Source organism: Camelina sativa, chromosome 15, assembly GCF_030686135.1.
Source record: "Camelina sativa cultivar CO46 ecotype springtype chromosome 15, ASM3068613v1".
NCBI classification, from domain to species: domain Eukaryota; kingdom Viridiplantae; phylum Streptophyta; class Magnoliopsida; order Brassicales; family Brassicaceae; genus Camelina; species Camelina sativa.
In genome coordinates this window covers 3,455,808-3,473,204 of record NC_141894.1, presented here as the reverse complement: position 1 = coordinate 3,473,204, position 17,397 = coordinate 3,455,808, and the positions used below count along the sequence as shown (strand labels likewise).

At 39.1% G+C, this 17,397-nt stretch overlaps 2 protein-coding genes and 1 pseudogene across 5 annotated transcripts; all 3 read left to right on the top strand.

Moving 5' to 3' along the window:
• Positions 1-482: 482 nt before the first annotated feature.
• On the top strand, positions 483-2,778 carry LOC109129316 (putative L-type lectin-domain containing receptor kinase VI.1 pseudogene; annotated as a pseudogene).
• A 1,045-nt stretch (positions 2,779-3,823) lies between these two features.
• Positions 3,824-6,638, top strand: LOC104745038 (alanine--glyoxylate aminotransferase 2 homolog 3, mitochondrial-like). The gene is made up of 9 exons (XM_010466202.3): positions 3,824-4,418; positions 4,534-4,764; positions 4,893-5,063; positions 5,193-5,336; positions 5,428-5,607; positions 5,681-5,906; positions 6,006-6,119; positions 6,263-6,349; positions 6,439-6,638. The coding sequence occupies exons 1-9, from the start codon at positions 4,176-4,178 to the stop codon at positions 6,480-6,482; spliced, it is 1,440 nt and encodes a 479-aa protein (XP_010464504.1). The 5' UTR covers positions 3,824-4,175; the 3' UTR covers positions 6,483-6,638.
• Positions 6,639-8,241: 1,603 nt separating this feature from the next.
• On the top strand, positions 8,242-17,387 carry LOC104745037 (regulatory-associated protein of TOR 1). 4 transcript variants are annotated; one of them, XR_015582004.1, is made up of 24 exons: positions 8,278-9,105; positions 9,478-9,580; positions 9,690-9,772; positions 9,855-10,013; positions 10,104-10,220; positions 10,317-10,474; positions 11,057-11,211; positions 11,309-11,453; positions 11,538-11,616; positions 11,703-11,804; positions 11,994-12,077; positions 12,172-12,282; positions 12,628-12,981; positions 13,053-13,236; positions 13,590-14,156; positions 14,285-14,602; positions 14,688-14,814; positions 15,056-15,222; positions 15,335-15,480; positions 15,583-15,684; positions 16,122-16,207; positions 16,322-16,403; positions 16,634-16,981; positions 17,057-17,387. XR_015582004.1 is itself a non-coding variant. In XM_087488010.1 (24 exons), the coding sequence occupies exons 1-23, from the start codon at positions 8,797-8,799 to the stop codon at positions 16,970-16,972; spliced, it is 4,035 nt and encodes a 1,344-aa protein (XP_087344136.1). In that variant the 5' UTR covers positions 8,278-8,796; the 3' UTR covers positions 16,973-16,981; positions 17,057-17,387. The 4 variants fall into 4 exon arrangements, 2 of the variants coding, with proteins under 2 accessions (XP_087344135.1, XP_087344136.1); XM_087488010.1 differs by having other exon boundaries at positions 15,098-15,222; XM_087488009.1 differs by having other exon boundaries at positions 8,242-9,105; positions 15,098-15,222; positions 16,634-17,387.
• The last annotated feature ends 10 nt before the right edge of the window (positions 17,388-17,397 follow it).

Genomic DNA, 17,397 nt, shown 5'->3' with positions numbered 1-17,397 from the left:
TTTTTTATTAAAATAATATATAATAAACTTTTGAATGTATTTCATCTAAATACAAATTAAAATCTTAAAACAAACTTTGTTAAATAGCTCCACTAATTATATATTAGATATCTTTCAATAAGTCTTCCAACTGGTTTTAAAAGTCCACGAACACTCTCCACCAATTATTTCCTCACTACAAACAAAACAATTTCGAAAAAAGAATGATAGATGGAATAAGGGTCAGAAAAACAAATGACATTTAAAAAAAACAATCAAAATAAGGGTCAGATTTTGCGGTCTCTTCACTACGTAATAAGTCAACTAGTTTGTTTTGTCATTTTTTTTGGTGTCAATTTTATCTTGTAAAAGTATTAATACGCATTTACGTGAATATCATGAAAGTCGTCTTCTCCTTACAAAATCACAAAAACCGACCACACAAATAGTCCAAAAGACCTTGACTTTGAACAATTCTACTTCATTATTCGTTGAGAGAGCATAAAAAGATGTCCATACTTAGACTTCCTTAAACTCAAATCTTATCTTTTACTTCATAAAATCAAAGTCAAAAGTTCAAGATACTCCCCATGGGCATATCAAGATTCATAACCTCCTTCATGCTTTTGCTCTTTCTAATTCTATCATCAAACATTTTTAAATGTTCTGTTCCTGTTGACGCCACAACAGCAGCAAAATTCACATTCAAAGGTTTCAAAGGAAACCAAACGGCAATTCAAACAGAAGGAGCTTCGACAATCCAACACGACAATGGTCTTCTTAGGCTAACTAATCGGACCCACAACGCCACTGGAACAGCGTTTTACCGCGAACCGATTAGATTGCGTGACTACACCAACTCAACCAAATTCAAACTATGTTCCTTTAGCTCCTCTTTTGTCTTTGTCATAAACCCTTCAAGTCCCGGAAACGGTGGTTTTGGATTCACGTTCACACTTTCTCCGACCCCTAATCGTCCCGGAGCCGAATCAGCTCAGTATTTAGGGCTTTTGAACAGATACAACAACGGGGACCAATCGAATCACGTGTTCGCTTTGGAATTCGACACGGTACAAGGATTTAAAGACGGTGCCGACAGAAGAGGAAACCACATCGGTCTCAATTTCAACAATCTCTCCTCCGATGTTCAAGAGCCGCTCATCTATTACGAGACCGCTGATCGAAAAGAAGATTTTCAGCTCGATAGCGGCGAACCAATCAGAGTTCACGTCGACTACGATGGATCCAGCGAAATCTTAAACGTTACAATATATCCAACGCGACTAGAGTCAAAACCCGAAAAGCCTCTGATCTCGCGGCGAGTTTCGGAGCTGATGGGGATCGTGGAGGAGGAAATGTACGTAGGGTTCACAGCCGCGACTGGGAAAGACCAGTCTAGTGCTCACTATGTAATGGGTTGGAGTTTTGCTAGCTGTGGAGAAAACCCAAAGGCGGACTGGCTTCATCTCGAGCAACTTCCTGATCCTCCACCTCCAAATACAAGCTTGCGTCACAAGAAAGGTTACACTTCTCAAGTCGTTGCTTTGATTGTAGCGTTATCGGTCGTTACAGTGGTCTTGCTTGTGTTACTGTTTGTATTTGTCATGTACAAAAGGCAAATCCAAGAGGATGAGATTTTAGAGGATTGGGAGATTGATTATCCTCATAGATTCAAATACAGAGATCTCTACTTAGCAACGAAGAGATTCAAAGAGAGTGAGATCATTGGTACTGGAGGATTTGGGATTGTTTACAGAGGAAACCTATCTTCTTCGGGTCCGATCGCAGTGAAGAAGATAACTTCAAATAGCTTACAAGGTGTTAGAGAATTTGTAGCAGAGATCGAGAGTTTAGGAAGGTTAGGTCACAAAAACCTCGTGAATCTTCAAGGATGGTGTAAACACAAAAACGACCTTTTGTTAGTTTACGATTATGTCCCCAACGGGAGCCTCGACTCGCTGCTGTACAAAACACCGAGAAGAAACGGCGTCGTTATGCCGTGGGACGTACGTTTCGAGATCATAAAGGGAATCGCGTCAGGTCTGTTGTATCTTCACGAAGAATGGGAACAAATTGTGATTCATAGAGACGTGAAAGCTAGCAATGTTCTTATTGATGAAGATATGAACGCTAAATTGGGGGATTTTGGACTCGCTAGGCTTTATATATGAACGCGGAACGCTATCGCAAACCACGAAAGTCGTTGGTACTTTAGGTTACATGGCGCCTGAGCTGACACGTAACGGCAAAGGCTCAACCGCGTCTGACGTTTTCGCGTTTGGCGTTTTGTTGTTAGAAATCGTTTGTGGGAATAGACCAACGAACTCAGTTGGGGACTTCTTCTTAGCTGATTGGGTCATGGAGTTTCACACAAATGGTGGGATACTTAGCGCCGTGGATCAGAAACTCGGATCTAGCTTCAATGGTATAGAGGCTAAATTAGCTCTTGCTGTTGGACTACTATGTTGTCATCAGAAACCAAAATCTCGACCATCGATGAGAACGGTGCTTAAATATTTAAACGGTGAAGAGGATGTTCCACGGATTGATGAAAATTGGGGATTCTCAGATTCTTCGAGGGATGATCTTGGAATAAGTGTTGTAGGTTATGTTTCATCCGATAGAGCCTCGACCTCGAATACTTTCTCGTCTTGCTCGGAGGTTTCTTCAAGCTCATATCGTTAGTACTGGTAGATAGTTTTATGCATAGCACTTCTAGTATAGCTTGCTTTTTAAATAACAGAGACGTTGTTAACTTGTTATGGTCTTTATTAATACTTACCGCTTGATGTTGCGCAATCTTAATTTCACATGTTTGAAAATTGTGTAACAATTTTAACCAATGGAATCGTTAAAACAGAAGTAATGCTAAGGAACGAACGAACTACAATCTTATTTAGTTTGATATCTTAAACTCAGATGTATATAACTATATATAGGATGCGTTGTCGATTATGTCTTATTATGGTCTAGTGGAACCCATTATGATGAGTGATATAGCCATATAGGGGTTGATTGTACAAATTCACATTCACATAGCAAACAAATATCTTATTCCAATGAAAACAAATTACATTATTCCGTTTAGTTCGCTTTTCTAGTCGACTACGACTTTGATTGGTGGCTATGTCAAAAAGACAATATAGTCCTAACATGATGACTCGTTCTTTAAACTTTGATGTAATTAAAGTGTGAATACCTGGCATGCGATGAGAGATTGATATTTGAGACTTTACGAAATGAGATTGACAGAAGATAAGACTAACATGTCCGTCCGTTCCATATTCTTTCCATACGTAACAGCTTGATTGGATCATTTTTATAGCATTTTCAAGAGAAGGAAATAGAAAATATACTAAAGAAAAATATTGTGATTGCCCAATTATTTGAAGAAGCGATTCAAAATTATTATGATATGAGCTTGGTAGGTTGATGGTTTCACTTTCATAACACAACGACAAGTACTGAACTACGAACCAATGCCTCAGTTTATGTCCAGGTTCATGATGGGCTGCCAATAATTAGAAACATGTATTTGAAAAGAAAGCGTAGAAATTTGCAATTGGCTAGCGTTTAGAAGAACCAATGATTTCGTTATGAACATTACTGAATTTTCATAACACAACCCTTTAATTATTATTAAAAACAATTTTATAATTCACTTGTTTTGTTAATGTGATACGTGTTAATAACTTAATATGCTCCAGATACACCGTGCATCTTGTTTTATACGTGATTCCTTGTATAGAACCATGAATCAGACTATCATCACTATCCTACAAGTTAATTACGCCAACCAAACTAATGAAAACTATATATAATACAATAGCTTGACGCTATGGTTGAGTTAATTAACGTGCTTACTTGCTCATCGTCTTATCTATGATCATGATTATAATATTTACTTAATAAGTGGAGTTTTTTGAAGTATAGTTTTCATGTACTTGCTTATTAACTTACGTAAGATATACGTAAGTTTAATACTTTATAAAGTAATTTGGGATCATTAATTTTCTCAAACAATGCCTAAACAAGAGGAGACGCTTCAGCTGATAACAAATTAAATTTGCTTATACAAAATCAATTTTACGCCTTTTTATATATAGAAGACGAACTCTTGCCATAAGTCACACACTCTATCTCCTCTCTCTCTATCTCTCAAAAGATCTCTGGCGACGTTTTAACGGCGGTGAAAAATGCGGAGGTTTACGGCGGTTAATTCACTACTGAAACGGAACAATTATCTTCTTCAGCGCCATGGCTTCTCACAGACAGTTGCTCAGAGAACAACCTCCGATCGTGAGACCGAGACAAAACTTCCGAAAATGCCCCCTTTCAGTTATTCTCCGTCGCCATACGACGGTCCATCCACCGCAGAGATCATAGCAAAGCGGCGAGAGTTCCTCAGCCCCGCTCTGTTTCACTTCTACAACACACCAGTAAAACGACGCCGCTTTTAACCTCCCTTCATTAAAACGAAACCCTTTTGTTTTCCAGCGACTAGGTTTGCTTACTCTGTTTTTTTTTTTTTTTGACTGTTGTTGATGATAACAGTTAAACATTGTGGAGGGAAAGATGCAGTATGTGTTCGACGAGACGGGGCGGAGATATTTAGATGCTTTCGGAGGCATAGCTACTGTTTCGTGCGGCCATAGCCATCCCGAAGTAGTTAACTCCGTCATCAAACAACTAAAGCTTATTCAACACTCCACCATCCTTTACCTTAACCACACCATCTCAGATTTTGCTGAAGCCCTCGTCTCCAATCTTCCCGGAGATCTCAAGGTAAAAAAAGTAGAAATATTTTTGAGTTGTGTAACTAATAATTAAGGTTTTTATTGTAGTAGGGTTTGTCGATGACTTCACCAGCAAGGCAAAAGGCATATAACCGTGTCAGTGTGTTTATTATGTAGGTAGTGTTTTTCACTAATTCGGGTACGGAGGCGAATGAGCTAGCGATGATGATGGCTAGGCTGTATACAGGATGTAACGACATCGTTTCGCTTAGGAACTCTTATCATGGAAACGCAGCTGCTACTATGGGAGCTACTGCTCAGTCCAATTGGAAATTCAACGTCGTTCAGGTTCTTTTCCCTTTCAATCTCAAAAATGTTAACAGAGACCATGGAACTTTCAATTCCGTTTCTTGGCTACATATTTTAAATTTGTAGGTCTAATTGTTATGTACTAATTAATCATCAACTTTGTAACAGAGTGGAGTTCATCACGCCATAAATCCAGATCCTTACAGAGGAGTATTTGGATCCGACGGTGAAAAGTATGCAAGTGATGTTCAAGACCTTATCCAATTCGGAACATCCGGCCAAGTTGCCGGTTTCATCGGTGAATCTATCCAGGCGAGATGACTATGCATTTTTTTACAAAATTAATTTATTGTTTTAAATATGCATGTATGTATTTAATAATGTAGCTGATGTTTTGAAATAGGGAGTTGGAGGAATCGTAGAGCTAGCTCCCGGATACTTACCTGCGGTGTACGACACTGTGAGGAGAGCCGGAGGAGTTTGCATTGCTGACGAAGTCCAATCCGGTTTCGCTCGTACCGGAACCAATTTCTGGGGATTCCAGTCCCATGGTGTTGTCCCTGACATCGTCACCATGGCTAAGGTTCACCATTATCATTCAACATCATGGTCCATTCATGATGCATCATTAATATCATTAATATTATCATTTACAGGGTATTGGTAACGGTATACCACTTGGAGCGGTTGTGACAACACCGGAGATCGCCGGCGTTTTAAGCCGTCGGAGTTACTTTAATACCTTCGGCGGAAACCCAATGTGCACGGCAGCTGGTCACGCAGTCCTTAGAGTTATTCACGAAGAGAAGCTCCAAGAGAACGCTTTGCTCGTTGGCTCACATCTCAAACGTAGACTTACACTTCTCAAAAATAAACACGAACGTGAGTTCTTTCTCGTCCAAACTAAACACATACTGTATATGTTTAATTTTGTTCCTTTTTTTTGGTTGAAATCTTATATCTTTCCTCTAATGTGTTTAGTCATCGGAGACGTGAGAGGAAGAGGATTGATGCTTGGAGTTGAGTTTGTCAGCGACCGTGACTTAAAGACTCCTGCTAAAACAGAGACCCTTCATTTAATGGACCAACTGAAAGGTTAGTTGTGTTCAATACTAAACCAAACCGGTCCGATCCATAACAGATTTGGTGACTACTTTCTAAGCACAATTTAAAAAAAATATTTCACTCATCCTATCCGAAGCTACTTATGCATTTAATATGAATCTTTTGGTAACAAGAAATGGGAGTGTTGGTGGGGAAAGGTGGATTCTATGGGAACGTCTTCAGAATCACTCCTCCTCTCTGCTTTACCCTCTCCGACGCTGGTTAGCTCCATAGACTTTGATGTTCAAATAGGATTCTTCAATTCCATTCTTCTATATCCTAACTATCTTTAGAACCTTTACTATTGTAGATTTCCTTGTGGATGTGATGGATCACGCTATGTCGAAGATGTGATGTACTGTCTTTATCTGATCATTCACCCTTGTGTATAAATAACACAATACAAAATGTATTGGTTTTTACCAAATTATCTTACATAAGTAATTAAGTGTACTACTTGTTACACTTGGTTGAACCTATAAATTAAAAGTCACTGTTACATTATCCGAATGATATACGAGCCAATATATAAGACATATAATAATCCGACATTTCGAGTTTTGAGTAAATTTCAATGATAAACCCGTGGGGTAAAGCGGGTGGTCATCAAGGGCAAGGTGACGGGAGTTGCGGCGGAGTAGGTAGACGACATCCGAAGAGTTGCCGTGATCGCTGAGGCTAGACTTGTCAGCACGAAGTTGAGTTCTTCAAGTAAGCTCAGTGTCTTTCCCATGCATCAAAACGAATATCTGTGTTTTCTCAATTCCGAAGTCAAAGAGAGAGAGCGAGATACATGTGTGGTCTTTTCCTACTGACCTTGAAGCTGGCCTTTGATGTTGTTATTCAGACAAACAAACTGATTATAGTTCTTTAAACTCTTTATTCAACTTTTACTTCCCTTTCATTTATGTACTTCCCTTTGAGATGAAAAAAAATACTATATCTAAGTAGTAATGGTCATTAGAAAAAAAAAAACAAATATAATGATCATTACGATGGAATCAAAAATATTAACTGATTAAATGATGACATGATTTTTTAGTAAATTAACATGATGAGATAAACTATTTTTTAAAAAGGTTTTTTATTATTATAAACTGTAAACAATTTATATAAACTGTGTTCTAGAAAACTAAATATCAGTCGATTCTTTTAAATTCGAGCACCAAAGATCAGATCGTGGATCCTTAGAAAAATACATTAAATCTATAAAATTTCACAAATTTTGAATGGATGCAAATATAAACGGGCACATATCGGTGGTTTGATGTGTATATACTAAACGGTTGTAGGGTAATTTTTTTGCCAAGCTCCATATAGGAATGAAGGTAGCAGGCTCTTTGTTATAAGGAGTTTATGTATAATTTAGCCAAAAAGGACAAATTGGGACAATATATATATATATATATATAAATATAATAAACTAACAATAAAAATAAATTTGTCCTTCTGAAGCGATGTTTCTTGTTTTCACAGTTAAGTAGATTCGCTAAGTGTGTGCACGCATATGATGATCTCTACTTGCCCCGTTGTACCTATACGGAATGATAAATGTTCTATCGTAGTAGGGGGTATTTAAAGAGTGTATGGGGGTTATATAAGTCACACGTAACACTGAACAGAGCTTCTGATGAAAGTCACAACTACAATTCAGAGAGCTTACGTAGCTGTACTTTTCTCTCTCAAACGTTTCAGTTGTACTTTGTGTCGTTTCTCTGCTACTCTTTGAATCTATATCTCACTGTAATTACACAACATATAAAGTGACCGTGGGAGAGAGTTAAGGTTTGATTAGAGCTATGACTTTTAGAGTTCTTTTTCTTTGGCAGTTTTTTTTTGTATTTTATATATGGACATAAATCATGATCAGAACAAAAATCAGGTTTAAGTTGCATTTGAATTTGTAATGATCACGTTAATTAATTAGTCGGTTCATGTTTACATTTTTCTCCATGATGCATACAAAATTTTCAGTTTGTCATATATTTAACATACAAACTGTAGTATATCAAATTTAAATTCCAAATTTCTTACCTTAAAAACATATAGGATACAATTTTTAAGTAGAAAATTTTATTCTTAAACATAACATTAAAGTGTGTAATTAATTAGAGTGGATATTTTTTTTCATCTCAAAGAGGGTAAAACTAAAAACGGAAAGAAGAAAAAAAGAATGAGAGAGAGAGAGAGAGAGAAGAGAAGTGGAAAGAAAACGCAAATATGCATTGAAGACTTTCCCTTTGTCTCTCTCTCTTGACAAAATCCCAATTTTCGCATCCTCCTCACTTTCTCTCCTTTTCCTTTTCTCTTCTGCCGCCACCACCACCACCACCACCACCACTGTTGTTTAATTCGCCGCCGCTTCCAACATCAATCGCCGTCGTAGCCATCATCGTTCACCATCCTCCGCTTCTCTAGATTCTTAGAGTTTCCGCTGCCGCTTCTCTGTCTCATCTGGGAAGGGATTTTTTTTTCCCCCGAGCTGGATTCTTTGCTCCTGCGCCGCTGGTGCAGCGGCTTTGTTGATTGATCTGGATTTCTCTCTCCGTCTTCGCTTCTATTTTTTATTGTCGCTTCTCTCCCAATCCAATACAAAATAAATAGTTAGGGCTAAGGATTTGATTTGCGTGATTCCGTGTTAATTCGGGGGGTGTGTTCTCCGATTTGGATGGCATTAGGAGACTTAATGGTGTCTCGGTTCTCGCAATCTTCTGTTTCTTTGGTCTCTAATCACCGATACGACGATGACTGTGTCTCTAGTCACGATGACGGTGATTCGCGGAGGAAGGATTCTGAGGCTAAGAGCAGTAGTAGCTACGGGAATGGTACAACTGAGAGAGCCGCCACCGCCACCAGTATGGCTTACTTGCCTCAGACTATTGTGCTCTGCGAGCTTCGACATGACGCATCCGAGGCTTCTTCTCCCTTGGGGACTTCGGAGATTGTATTTCACCCCAAATGGCGGCTTAAAGAACGAGTAAGTTTTCGATCCAACATTTTCTGTTAGCTGCAAGTATGGTAAGACTAGCTTGTGGATTTGATCCTTTATGTTTAGTGCAACTGATGATATAGAAGGACTACATTTATCTAGAATTCATGATACAGTCTGCTATTGTTTCCTAACTATGTTGGGTGATGTTATTGGAGTAATGTTATGTTAGCGTTTTTATTGCGGAGATGAACCTTGAAGATACATGTTTTCGTTTCATTTCAATCTCAGTGTCTCCTCAGAAAGTTTTTTTTATTTAATTTCTCGTAAGCTAAATCAGGCATTTATTGGATCTGATTGCTAGGGGGAATCCTTGTAAGTCTGATATTCTTTGTTGGCTTAAATGATTCTTCTTTGCAGATGAAAACCGGATGTGTAGCTTTAGTTCTGTGTTTGAACATCACTGTTGATCCGCCGGATGTTATAAAGATATCTCCATGTGCTAGAATCGAGGCCTGGATAGGTTGAACCTTGGCCAACTCAATCCTATTACAATCTTTCTTTTGCGTGTTTATCCTTTTTCTTTATCACCACACTCAATATTTTTTCTCTTTCCTTTTCCCTGATTGCAGATCCATTTTCCATGGCACCGCCTAAAGCTCTTGAGACAATTGGAAAGAACTTGAGCACTCAGTATGAGAGATGGCAACCAAGGGTAATGCTTTATTTTCCTGAACCCTTCCATTGCTATTTTGTTAAGTTACGCTTTTCGTATTTATTTTATGATTTTTTTTCAGGCTCGGTATAAGGTTCAACTAGATCCGACGGTAGATGAGGTGAGGAAGCTATGCTTGACTTGTCGGAAATATGCAAAAACCGAGAGAGTTCTATTCCATTATAATGGGCATGGTGTGCCAAAGCCTACAGCTAATGGTGAAATTTGGGTATTCAACAAGGTCTGCTTTTACTAACGGTTTCTTTTCTCTACTATGTTCTTTTTCCTTTTCGTCGGTTACCACATGCTAATTGATCATGTGTTTGCGCAGAGTTATACACAGTACATTCCCTTGCCAATCAGTGAGCTTGATTCCTGGTTGAAGACACCCTCCATCTACGTTTTTGACTGCTCTGCTGCTAGGATGATTCTTAATGCCTTTGCTGAGGTAAAGTAAACAACCACATCTTCCTGTCGAGTTTAGGACTTGATTCTGCAATTGTGGTTCCATATGATGATGAAATTCATTTACTCTTTATGGCAGCTTCATGATTGGGGTTCTTCTGGTTCCTCTGGATCCTCAAGGGACTGCATTATACTTGCTGCTTGTGATGTACATGAGACACTTCCTCAGAGCGTTGAATTCCCAGCTGATGTTTTTACGTCTTGCCTCACAACGCCCATTAAAATGGCGTTGAAATGGTAAATCCTCTTTCCATCTCTGACTGTCTTTGCGTACCCAGATGTCATGTTTTCTTGCTACAAAATGTATTTTAAGTTCCGTCTAGCTAGTTTATAGAATCTTAGCTAGCATGTTCTTGCTTCACACGAGGTAACATCCAAATTTTTTGGCATAAGTGTTTCCGATGAGACCAAAGATGGATCAAAGTGTTTTAGTTAGAAGACGTTATGCATATGTTTTAGTATTTTGCGGTGAGTAAAGCAGCATATCATGAGAACTGTGAAATAATCAGGACTGATAATTACCTTTAGCTGCCAAAATACTTTGCGTATGAAAGTTTACTGATGCATGATTTGCAACTTCTTTTCGGTCTTGGCTAAGTATTTCTGATGAGACCAAAAGATTCATGATATCATTTTGAATGAAGTCTTCTCTTTCTATAATACTTATTCTATAACTCATTGACACTGAGGCTGTGAGTTCTGGGCTTCTTCTTGACCCTTTTTCCATTAAATAGATTACTGTTCTATGTTGAATGCTGTTGATTTGAACAATGCAGTTCAGTTTAGCTTGCAGCTTTCACAAGAGGCTTTCCATTGCAGGTTCTGCAGGCGTTCTCTTCTGAAAGAAATCATCGATGAATCACTTATTGACAGGATTCCAGGCCGGCAAAACGACCGTAAGACGTTGTTAGGGGAGTTGAACTGGATATTCACAGCAGTGACGGATACAATTGCATGGAATGTGCTACCTCATGGTATTTCTCAAAACTTTTTGCATAGTGTATCAAGGTCAAACATCTTTAATTCAACTTCTTTACCGTGTTCCTCATGAATGTTAGTTTTACCCTGCAGAACTTTTCCAGAGATTATTCAGACAGGACTTGTTGGTCGCTAGCCTTTTCCGAAATTTTTTACTCGCTGAGAGAATAATGCGGTCTGCAAACTGTAATCCAATATCTCACCCTATGCTGCCTCCTACGCATCAACATCATATGTGGTATTCAACAAGAACCAGATTCTCTGTTATATAAACTGTTATGTGTCTAGATTTTGCCTCAGCTAGCCGTTACATGCGCTTCAGGGATGCATGGGACATGGCTGCTGAAATCTGTCTTTCTCACCTTCCCCAACTTGTTGTAGACCCAAGCGCAGAGTTCCAGGTTTGTTTGTCTTGTATAGTTACCTTGCATTGTATATAAAACGACACTTGTGTTTCTGATAATACTTTTTCCTATCCTTTTTGTAGCCAAGTCCCTTTTTTACTGAGCAACTGACAGCTTTTGAGGTGTGGCTGGATCATGGATCTGAGCATAAGAAGCCACCGGAACAGTTGCCTATTGTCCTTCAGGTGCCTAGATTTCTGTACCCATTTCCCTTTTTGCTGAGAGAGAGATCCATATTCATTTATCATTTTCGGAACTCTTGGTTTTGTGTGGATATGGTTTAGGAATATTCTTTGGTTCCTTCAGGACGTTTTAGAATAGTTTTGTTTGCATATTGCCATTATAGCATATTCATAGAATCTGATTTGTTTCAGGTGTTACTTAGCCAGTGTCATCGGTTTCGTGCTCTTGTACTTCTTGGAAGATTTCTTGATATGGGTTCATGGGCTGTGGATCTGGTATACGTCCTTAAATTAATTCTCTTTACCGTAAGCTTACACATAGTTTCTCTTTGTTATCATGTGTATGTCTTTACACACGTAATTCTTTTAGGCCTTGTCTGTTGGAATATTCCCATATGTGCTGAAGCTTCTGCAAACGACAACGAATGAGCTAAGACAGATTCTGGTTTTCATATGGACAAAAATTCTTGCACTGGATAAGGTAGATATCTCATATTCCATGAGCTATTTTCTGGGAGAATGATGCTGGTTTGTCACTATTTTTTATTCGGCAAATTTATGCTAGTTTTTCTGTGGCTGTCTTCTTAGTGTGCATCTGTTGTTTATTGAGCATGCCATTGATGGGAAAAACTGTCTGTATTTTATTCTGACATAAATTCTGAATGGCGTATATTCACTACCTAATATTTCTCTGCATCTTTTATATCATATCCGTGGACATCAAATCAAGTTGCTTATCTATGGCCATCACACTTTCGGGATGCATTAGCGTTCTCGTTTCAGTCTTGGAGTATTTCAACATTGATTGGTCTCTCTTTATTTTCAGTCTTGTCAAATTGATCTTGTGAAAGATGGCGGACATACATATTTCATACGATTCCTAGATAGCTCGGGTGCATTTCCAGAACAACGAGCTATGGCTGCTTTTGTTCTGGCTGTCATTGTTGACGGACATCGACGAGGCCAGGAAGCATGTCTTGAAGCTAATTTAATTGGTGTTTGTCTGGGGCACCTCGAAGCATCCAGACCAAGTGATCCACAGCCAGAACCATTGTTTCTACAATGGCTTTGTCTTTGTCTTGGAAAGTTGTGGGAAGATTTTATGGAGGCCCAAATAATGGGCAGGGAAGCAAATGCTTTTGAAAAGTTGGCACCTCTGCTTTCCGAGCCCCAACCTGAGGTGAAGCTCAGATTTCTGTATAATGTCCTTCGTGTAGCAGTGTAATTTCTGACCTTAATATTCTCTTGCAGGTAAGGGCTGCTGCTGTTTTTGCCCTGGGTACCTTACTTGATATTGGGTTTGACTCTAATAAAAGTGTGGTGGAGGATGAATTTGATGATGATGAAAAGATTAGAGCTGAAGATGCTATCATTAAAAGTCTCTTAGATGTAGTTTCAGATGGGAGTCCACTTGTCCGAGCAGAGGTTGCCGTAGGTACGCAAAGCATGCAACTCTTGAAAATTCATGATCGTGGGAATATGGGTTCCTAATTAGCGTCAGAGTCATTTTACGTCAAAGTAAAATATTTACCTAATGAGATTAGATACATCTCTACATTCTGTTTATAAATCCAAATTAATATGATCAGTTAGTTGGAGAGAATGCCATTTTAACTAAATACAATCTTTATATCATATTGTCACTCGTTTAGAGAGTTCATATAAGTTTTGTGCATTTCCAAATGTTTGTCTTTGTTCATTCTGCATATACATCTTGAAGCGTAGCTTACTTATATTTATTTTTTCCTATTTGATCCCCAAGTCAATCTGTTGTTAATGTCTTTACAGCTCTTGCACGTTTTGCCTTTGGCCACAAACAGCACCTAAAGTTAGCCGCAGCTTCATATTGGAAGCCTCAGTCAAGTTCTTTGCTTACTTCGCTCCCTTCAATAGCTAAATTCCATGATCCTGGGAGTGCAACGATTGTTTCTTTACACATGAGTCCTCTGACCAGAGCTAGCACTGATAGCCAACCAGTGGCTCGTGAGGCTAGGATCTCAAGCAGCCCTCTTGGCTCTTCTGGGCTGATGCATGGATCTCCATTATCTGATGATTCTTCGTTACATTCTGATTCTGGAATTATGCATGACAGTGCCAGCAATGGAGCTGTCCATCAGTCTAGACTGTTGGATAATGCTGTTTATTCGCAATGCGTTCGAGCTATGTTTGCATTAGCTAAAGATCCATCTCCACGTATTGCAAGTCTTGGACGGCGTGTTCTCTCTATTATTGGAATCGAACAGGTTGTTGCGAAACCCTCGAAACCCACTGGCCGACCAGGGGAAGCTGCAACGACATCTCACACTCCTCTTGCTGGGCTAGCTCGTTCATCCTCATGGTTTGATATGCATGCAGGTAGCTATTTTATGGAGTGTTTTATGATCATCAGTTGATGTAGAAATTTTCAAAATTTTGCTTAATTTAAGAATGCTGTTCACTACTGAATGTTAGTGAGTTTTGATCTTACCTGTTGTTGACGACAGGTAATCTGCCCTTAAGTTTTAGGACTCCCCCGGTCAGCCCTCCGAGAACAAACTATCTGAGTGGACTGAGGAGAGTTTGTTCGTTAGAGTTCAGGCCTCATCTGTTGGGTTCACCCGACTCAGGATTGGCTGATCCGCTTTTAGGCGTCAGTGGATCTGAACGAAGTTTGCTTCCACTATCAACTATCTACAGCTGGAGTTGTGGCCACTTTTCTAAACCGCTTCTCGGTGGTGCGGATGCTAGTCAAGAAATTGCAGCCAAAAGAGAAGACAAAGAAAAATTTGCACTTGAGCATATTGCAAAATGCCAGCACTCATGTAAGCAGTTTTATCTGTTATATCTGGTTTGTTCTATACCTATACTAGTTACCTGAATCGACTTTTTACATTTTGCTTTGACTAGCTATTAGCAAGCTCAACAATAATCCTATTGCCAACTGGGATACGAGGTTCGAAACGGGAACAAAGACGGCCCTCCTTCACCCATTCTCTCCTATTGTAGTTGCAGCAGACGAGAATGAACGGATCAGGTACGCGAGTTTCATTTAAGCATCACTAAAATTGAATCTTAAATCAACTTCCTGCATTTAGATAAACCCTCTGTTAGGCAAAAATACAGGCTAGTTCCGAACAAAAGAGATGGTGTTTCCTGTCTAAGCATAATCTATTGGATTAGGTCTCTTTGTTTAGTATAGTCATTTAGAAAAAGCTTCTTTTGAAGCTCCTAACTAAACTTTGATGTTCTCTCTTGTGACATATTTTATCGAGAAGCCTCAACTGCACCTTAAGTATTTCACTGTAATTTGCTCTCAGAGTGTGGAACTATGAGGAAGCAACTCTTCTCAATGGCTTTGACAATCATGATTTTCCTGACAAAGGAATTTCAAAGCTCTGCCTGGTCAATGAACTTGACGATTCTCTGCTACTTGTTGCGTCATGTAAGATTCACAACTCTTGCCACCAAGTCTTCAGATGCTTGCAAGTTGATTGAATATGGCTGTTGAGTGATGGCATTTATGTCTTACACATGCTTTTTCGAATTTTGGGTAGGCGATGGGTCCGTCCGGATATGGAAAAACTATGCAACAAAGGGTAAACAAAAGCTTGTTACTGGGTTTTCTTCAATCCAGGGTCAGAAGCCCGGTGCACGTGACTTGAACGCAGTCGTGGACTGGCAACAACAGTCTGGTTACCTGGTATGTTATTACTTCAATCACGTTATTCACAGTGTTTCTTCTTTGTTTTCCAAGTTACGAAGCTTGGTTTATTGTTATTTACGGATTACTGGTATTTAACAGTATGCTTCTGGGGAGGTGTCAACGGTCACACTTTGGGACCTGGAGAAAGAACAGCTTGTCAGATCTATACCATCTGATTCAGAGTGTGGAGTTACAGCACTTGTAAGTCTGCGTGAACAACCCTCTTTTTAACAACTTAGAAACGCACTAGGATGCTATGCTTTGCGACCAATTTATTATAATCTGTTAAATCGGTATGATGAATCGAAGAAGTAATATACCCGAGTGATTGCCTTATAGTTCTTTTTGTTTGTATTGCAAGTTTATCATGCTTTTCCTTGATCAAAGATCTTTCCAGGATCTTAACGAAAGTGAATCTGACCTTAAATAGTTAATCTGAGAGAAATGTAGCCTTGTGTTCATTGGTTGTCTGTTGGGCTGATCTTAGTTATTACATGGAATAAAATTATGTAGGTGTCTTGATTCTTAGCAAATTGTTGTTCAAACTTAGAATGAGCAGGAAGAAACTAACAATACTTCCCAACTGGTCGAGAAGTACAAAACATGGAAATTTTGCTTACTTTACGTTAACTTTGTAGTCCGCTTCTCAAGTGCACGGAGGTCAACTTGCTGCTGGTTTTGCCGATGGGTCTTTGAGACTCTATGATGTTCGATCACCTGAACCGTAAGTTGCTTCATAGTTCATTCTTGAACAGAAAAATTGAATATAACTCCTCAAAATAATCGATAATGACCCACCTTTCGAATACGTAACTTAATATCATTTCTTCTATTGAAGGCTTGTCTGCGCGACTCGGCCTCATCAGAAAGTTGAAAGGGTGGTAGGACTCAGTTTTCAGCCTGGACTTGACCCCGCAAAGGTTGCAAACCAAAACTTATCTATGAACTTTCAGCTTTTCTTAGTTTTTTACTAGGCTTGGGCATTCTGTTTTTCAATATGGTATGAAAAAGTAATGAAAAGACAATATTTTTCAGCACATACCAGTTTCAGTATGAAGAATTTCTTCTTGGCTTGGTTTTTAAATTCTCAAGAGTTTGATAATTCTGTGTCACTTTCCCGGGGCCAATATCTGTTCTTATTTTCTTTCAGGTGGTGAGTGCATCACAGGCCGGTGACATACAGTTTCTTGACCTTAGAACAACAAGGGACACGTACCTGACAATTGATGCACACAGGGGTTCACTCACGGCCTTAGCTGTTCACAGACACGCTCCAATCATCGCGAGCGGATCTGCAAAACAGCTCATTAAAGTGTTCAGCCTCCAAGGGGAACAACTAGGGATAATCCGATACTACCCGTCCTTCATGGCGCAGAAGATTGGTTCAGTGAGTTGCCTCACATTTCATCCGTACCAGGTCCTGCTAGCAGCTGGAGCTGCTGACTCATTCGTCTCCATATACACCCACGACAACACTCAAGCAAGATGAGTCGCAACCGTAAGTGAATATTGTTGCAATTTGCATTTGCTCTTGTGATAAAAAAGAAAAGCAAAAAAAAAAAAATCAGTGCAGGTCGGGTGGGTTTTGTGTCTGGTAAAGTGGGTGTTGGTTTATATAGTATTCGTTAGCCTCCGTCGAAAAGAAGAAGATCTAAGTTAACACATTAAAAAAGAAGGGAGGCTTCACCAAATAAGAAGTTCTTGTCTCTAGCTATGCAACAACAACGCACGTAAATGGTGTCTGTAAATAGTTTCCCTGTTTTTGCTTTTCATTTTCTCATCTCTTGGGTGTGTGATTTGCTTTTCATTAATCTTTATTTAAGTCTTTTCGTTTCCTAATTTGTTTCATGTGTAAAAAAAATGGTAAAATTAATGGTGGAAAAAAAATTTGCAGTTTCGTGATATTTGTTACAA

Excerpts from the sequence above, each read along its gene's own strand:
- LOC104745038 (XM_010466202.3), top strand. The coding sequence starts at position 4,176 with ATGCGGAGGTTTACGGCGGTTAATTCACTACTGAAACGGAACAATTAT. Across the intron at positions 5,064-5,192 it reads GGAAATTCAACGTCGTTCAG|AGTGGAGTTCATCACGCCAT; the intron begins GTTCTTTTCCCT and ends ACTTTGTAACAG. Across the intron at positions 5,907-6,005 it reads TCTCAAAAATAAACACGAAC|TCATCGGAGACGTGAGAGGA; the intron begins GTGAGTTCTTTC and ends TAATGTGTTTAG.
- LOC104745037 (XM_087488009.1), top strand. The coding sequence starts at position 8,797 with ATGGCATTAGGAGACTTAATGGTGTCTCGGTTCTCGCAATCTTCTGTT. Across the intron at positions 9,773-9,854 it reads ATGAGAGATGGCAACCAAGG|GCTCGGTATAAGGTTCAACT; the intron begins GTAATGCTTTAT and ends ATTTTTTTTCAG. Across the intron at positions 11,617-11,702 it reads ACCCAAGCGCAGAGTTCCAG|CCAAGTCCCTTTTTTACTGA; the intron begins GTTTGTTTGTCT and ends TCCTTTTTGTAG.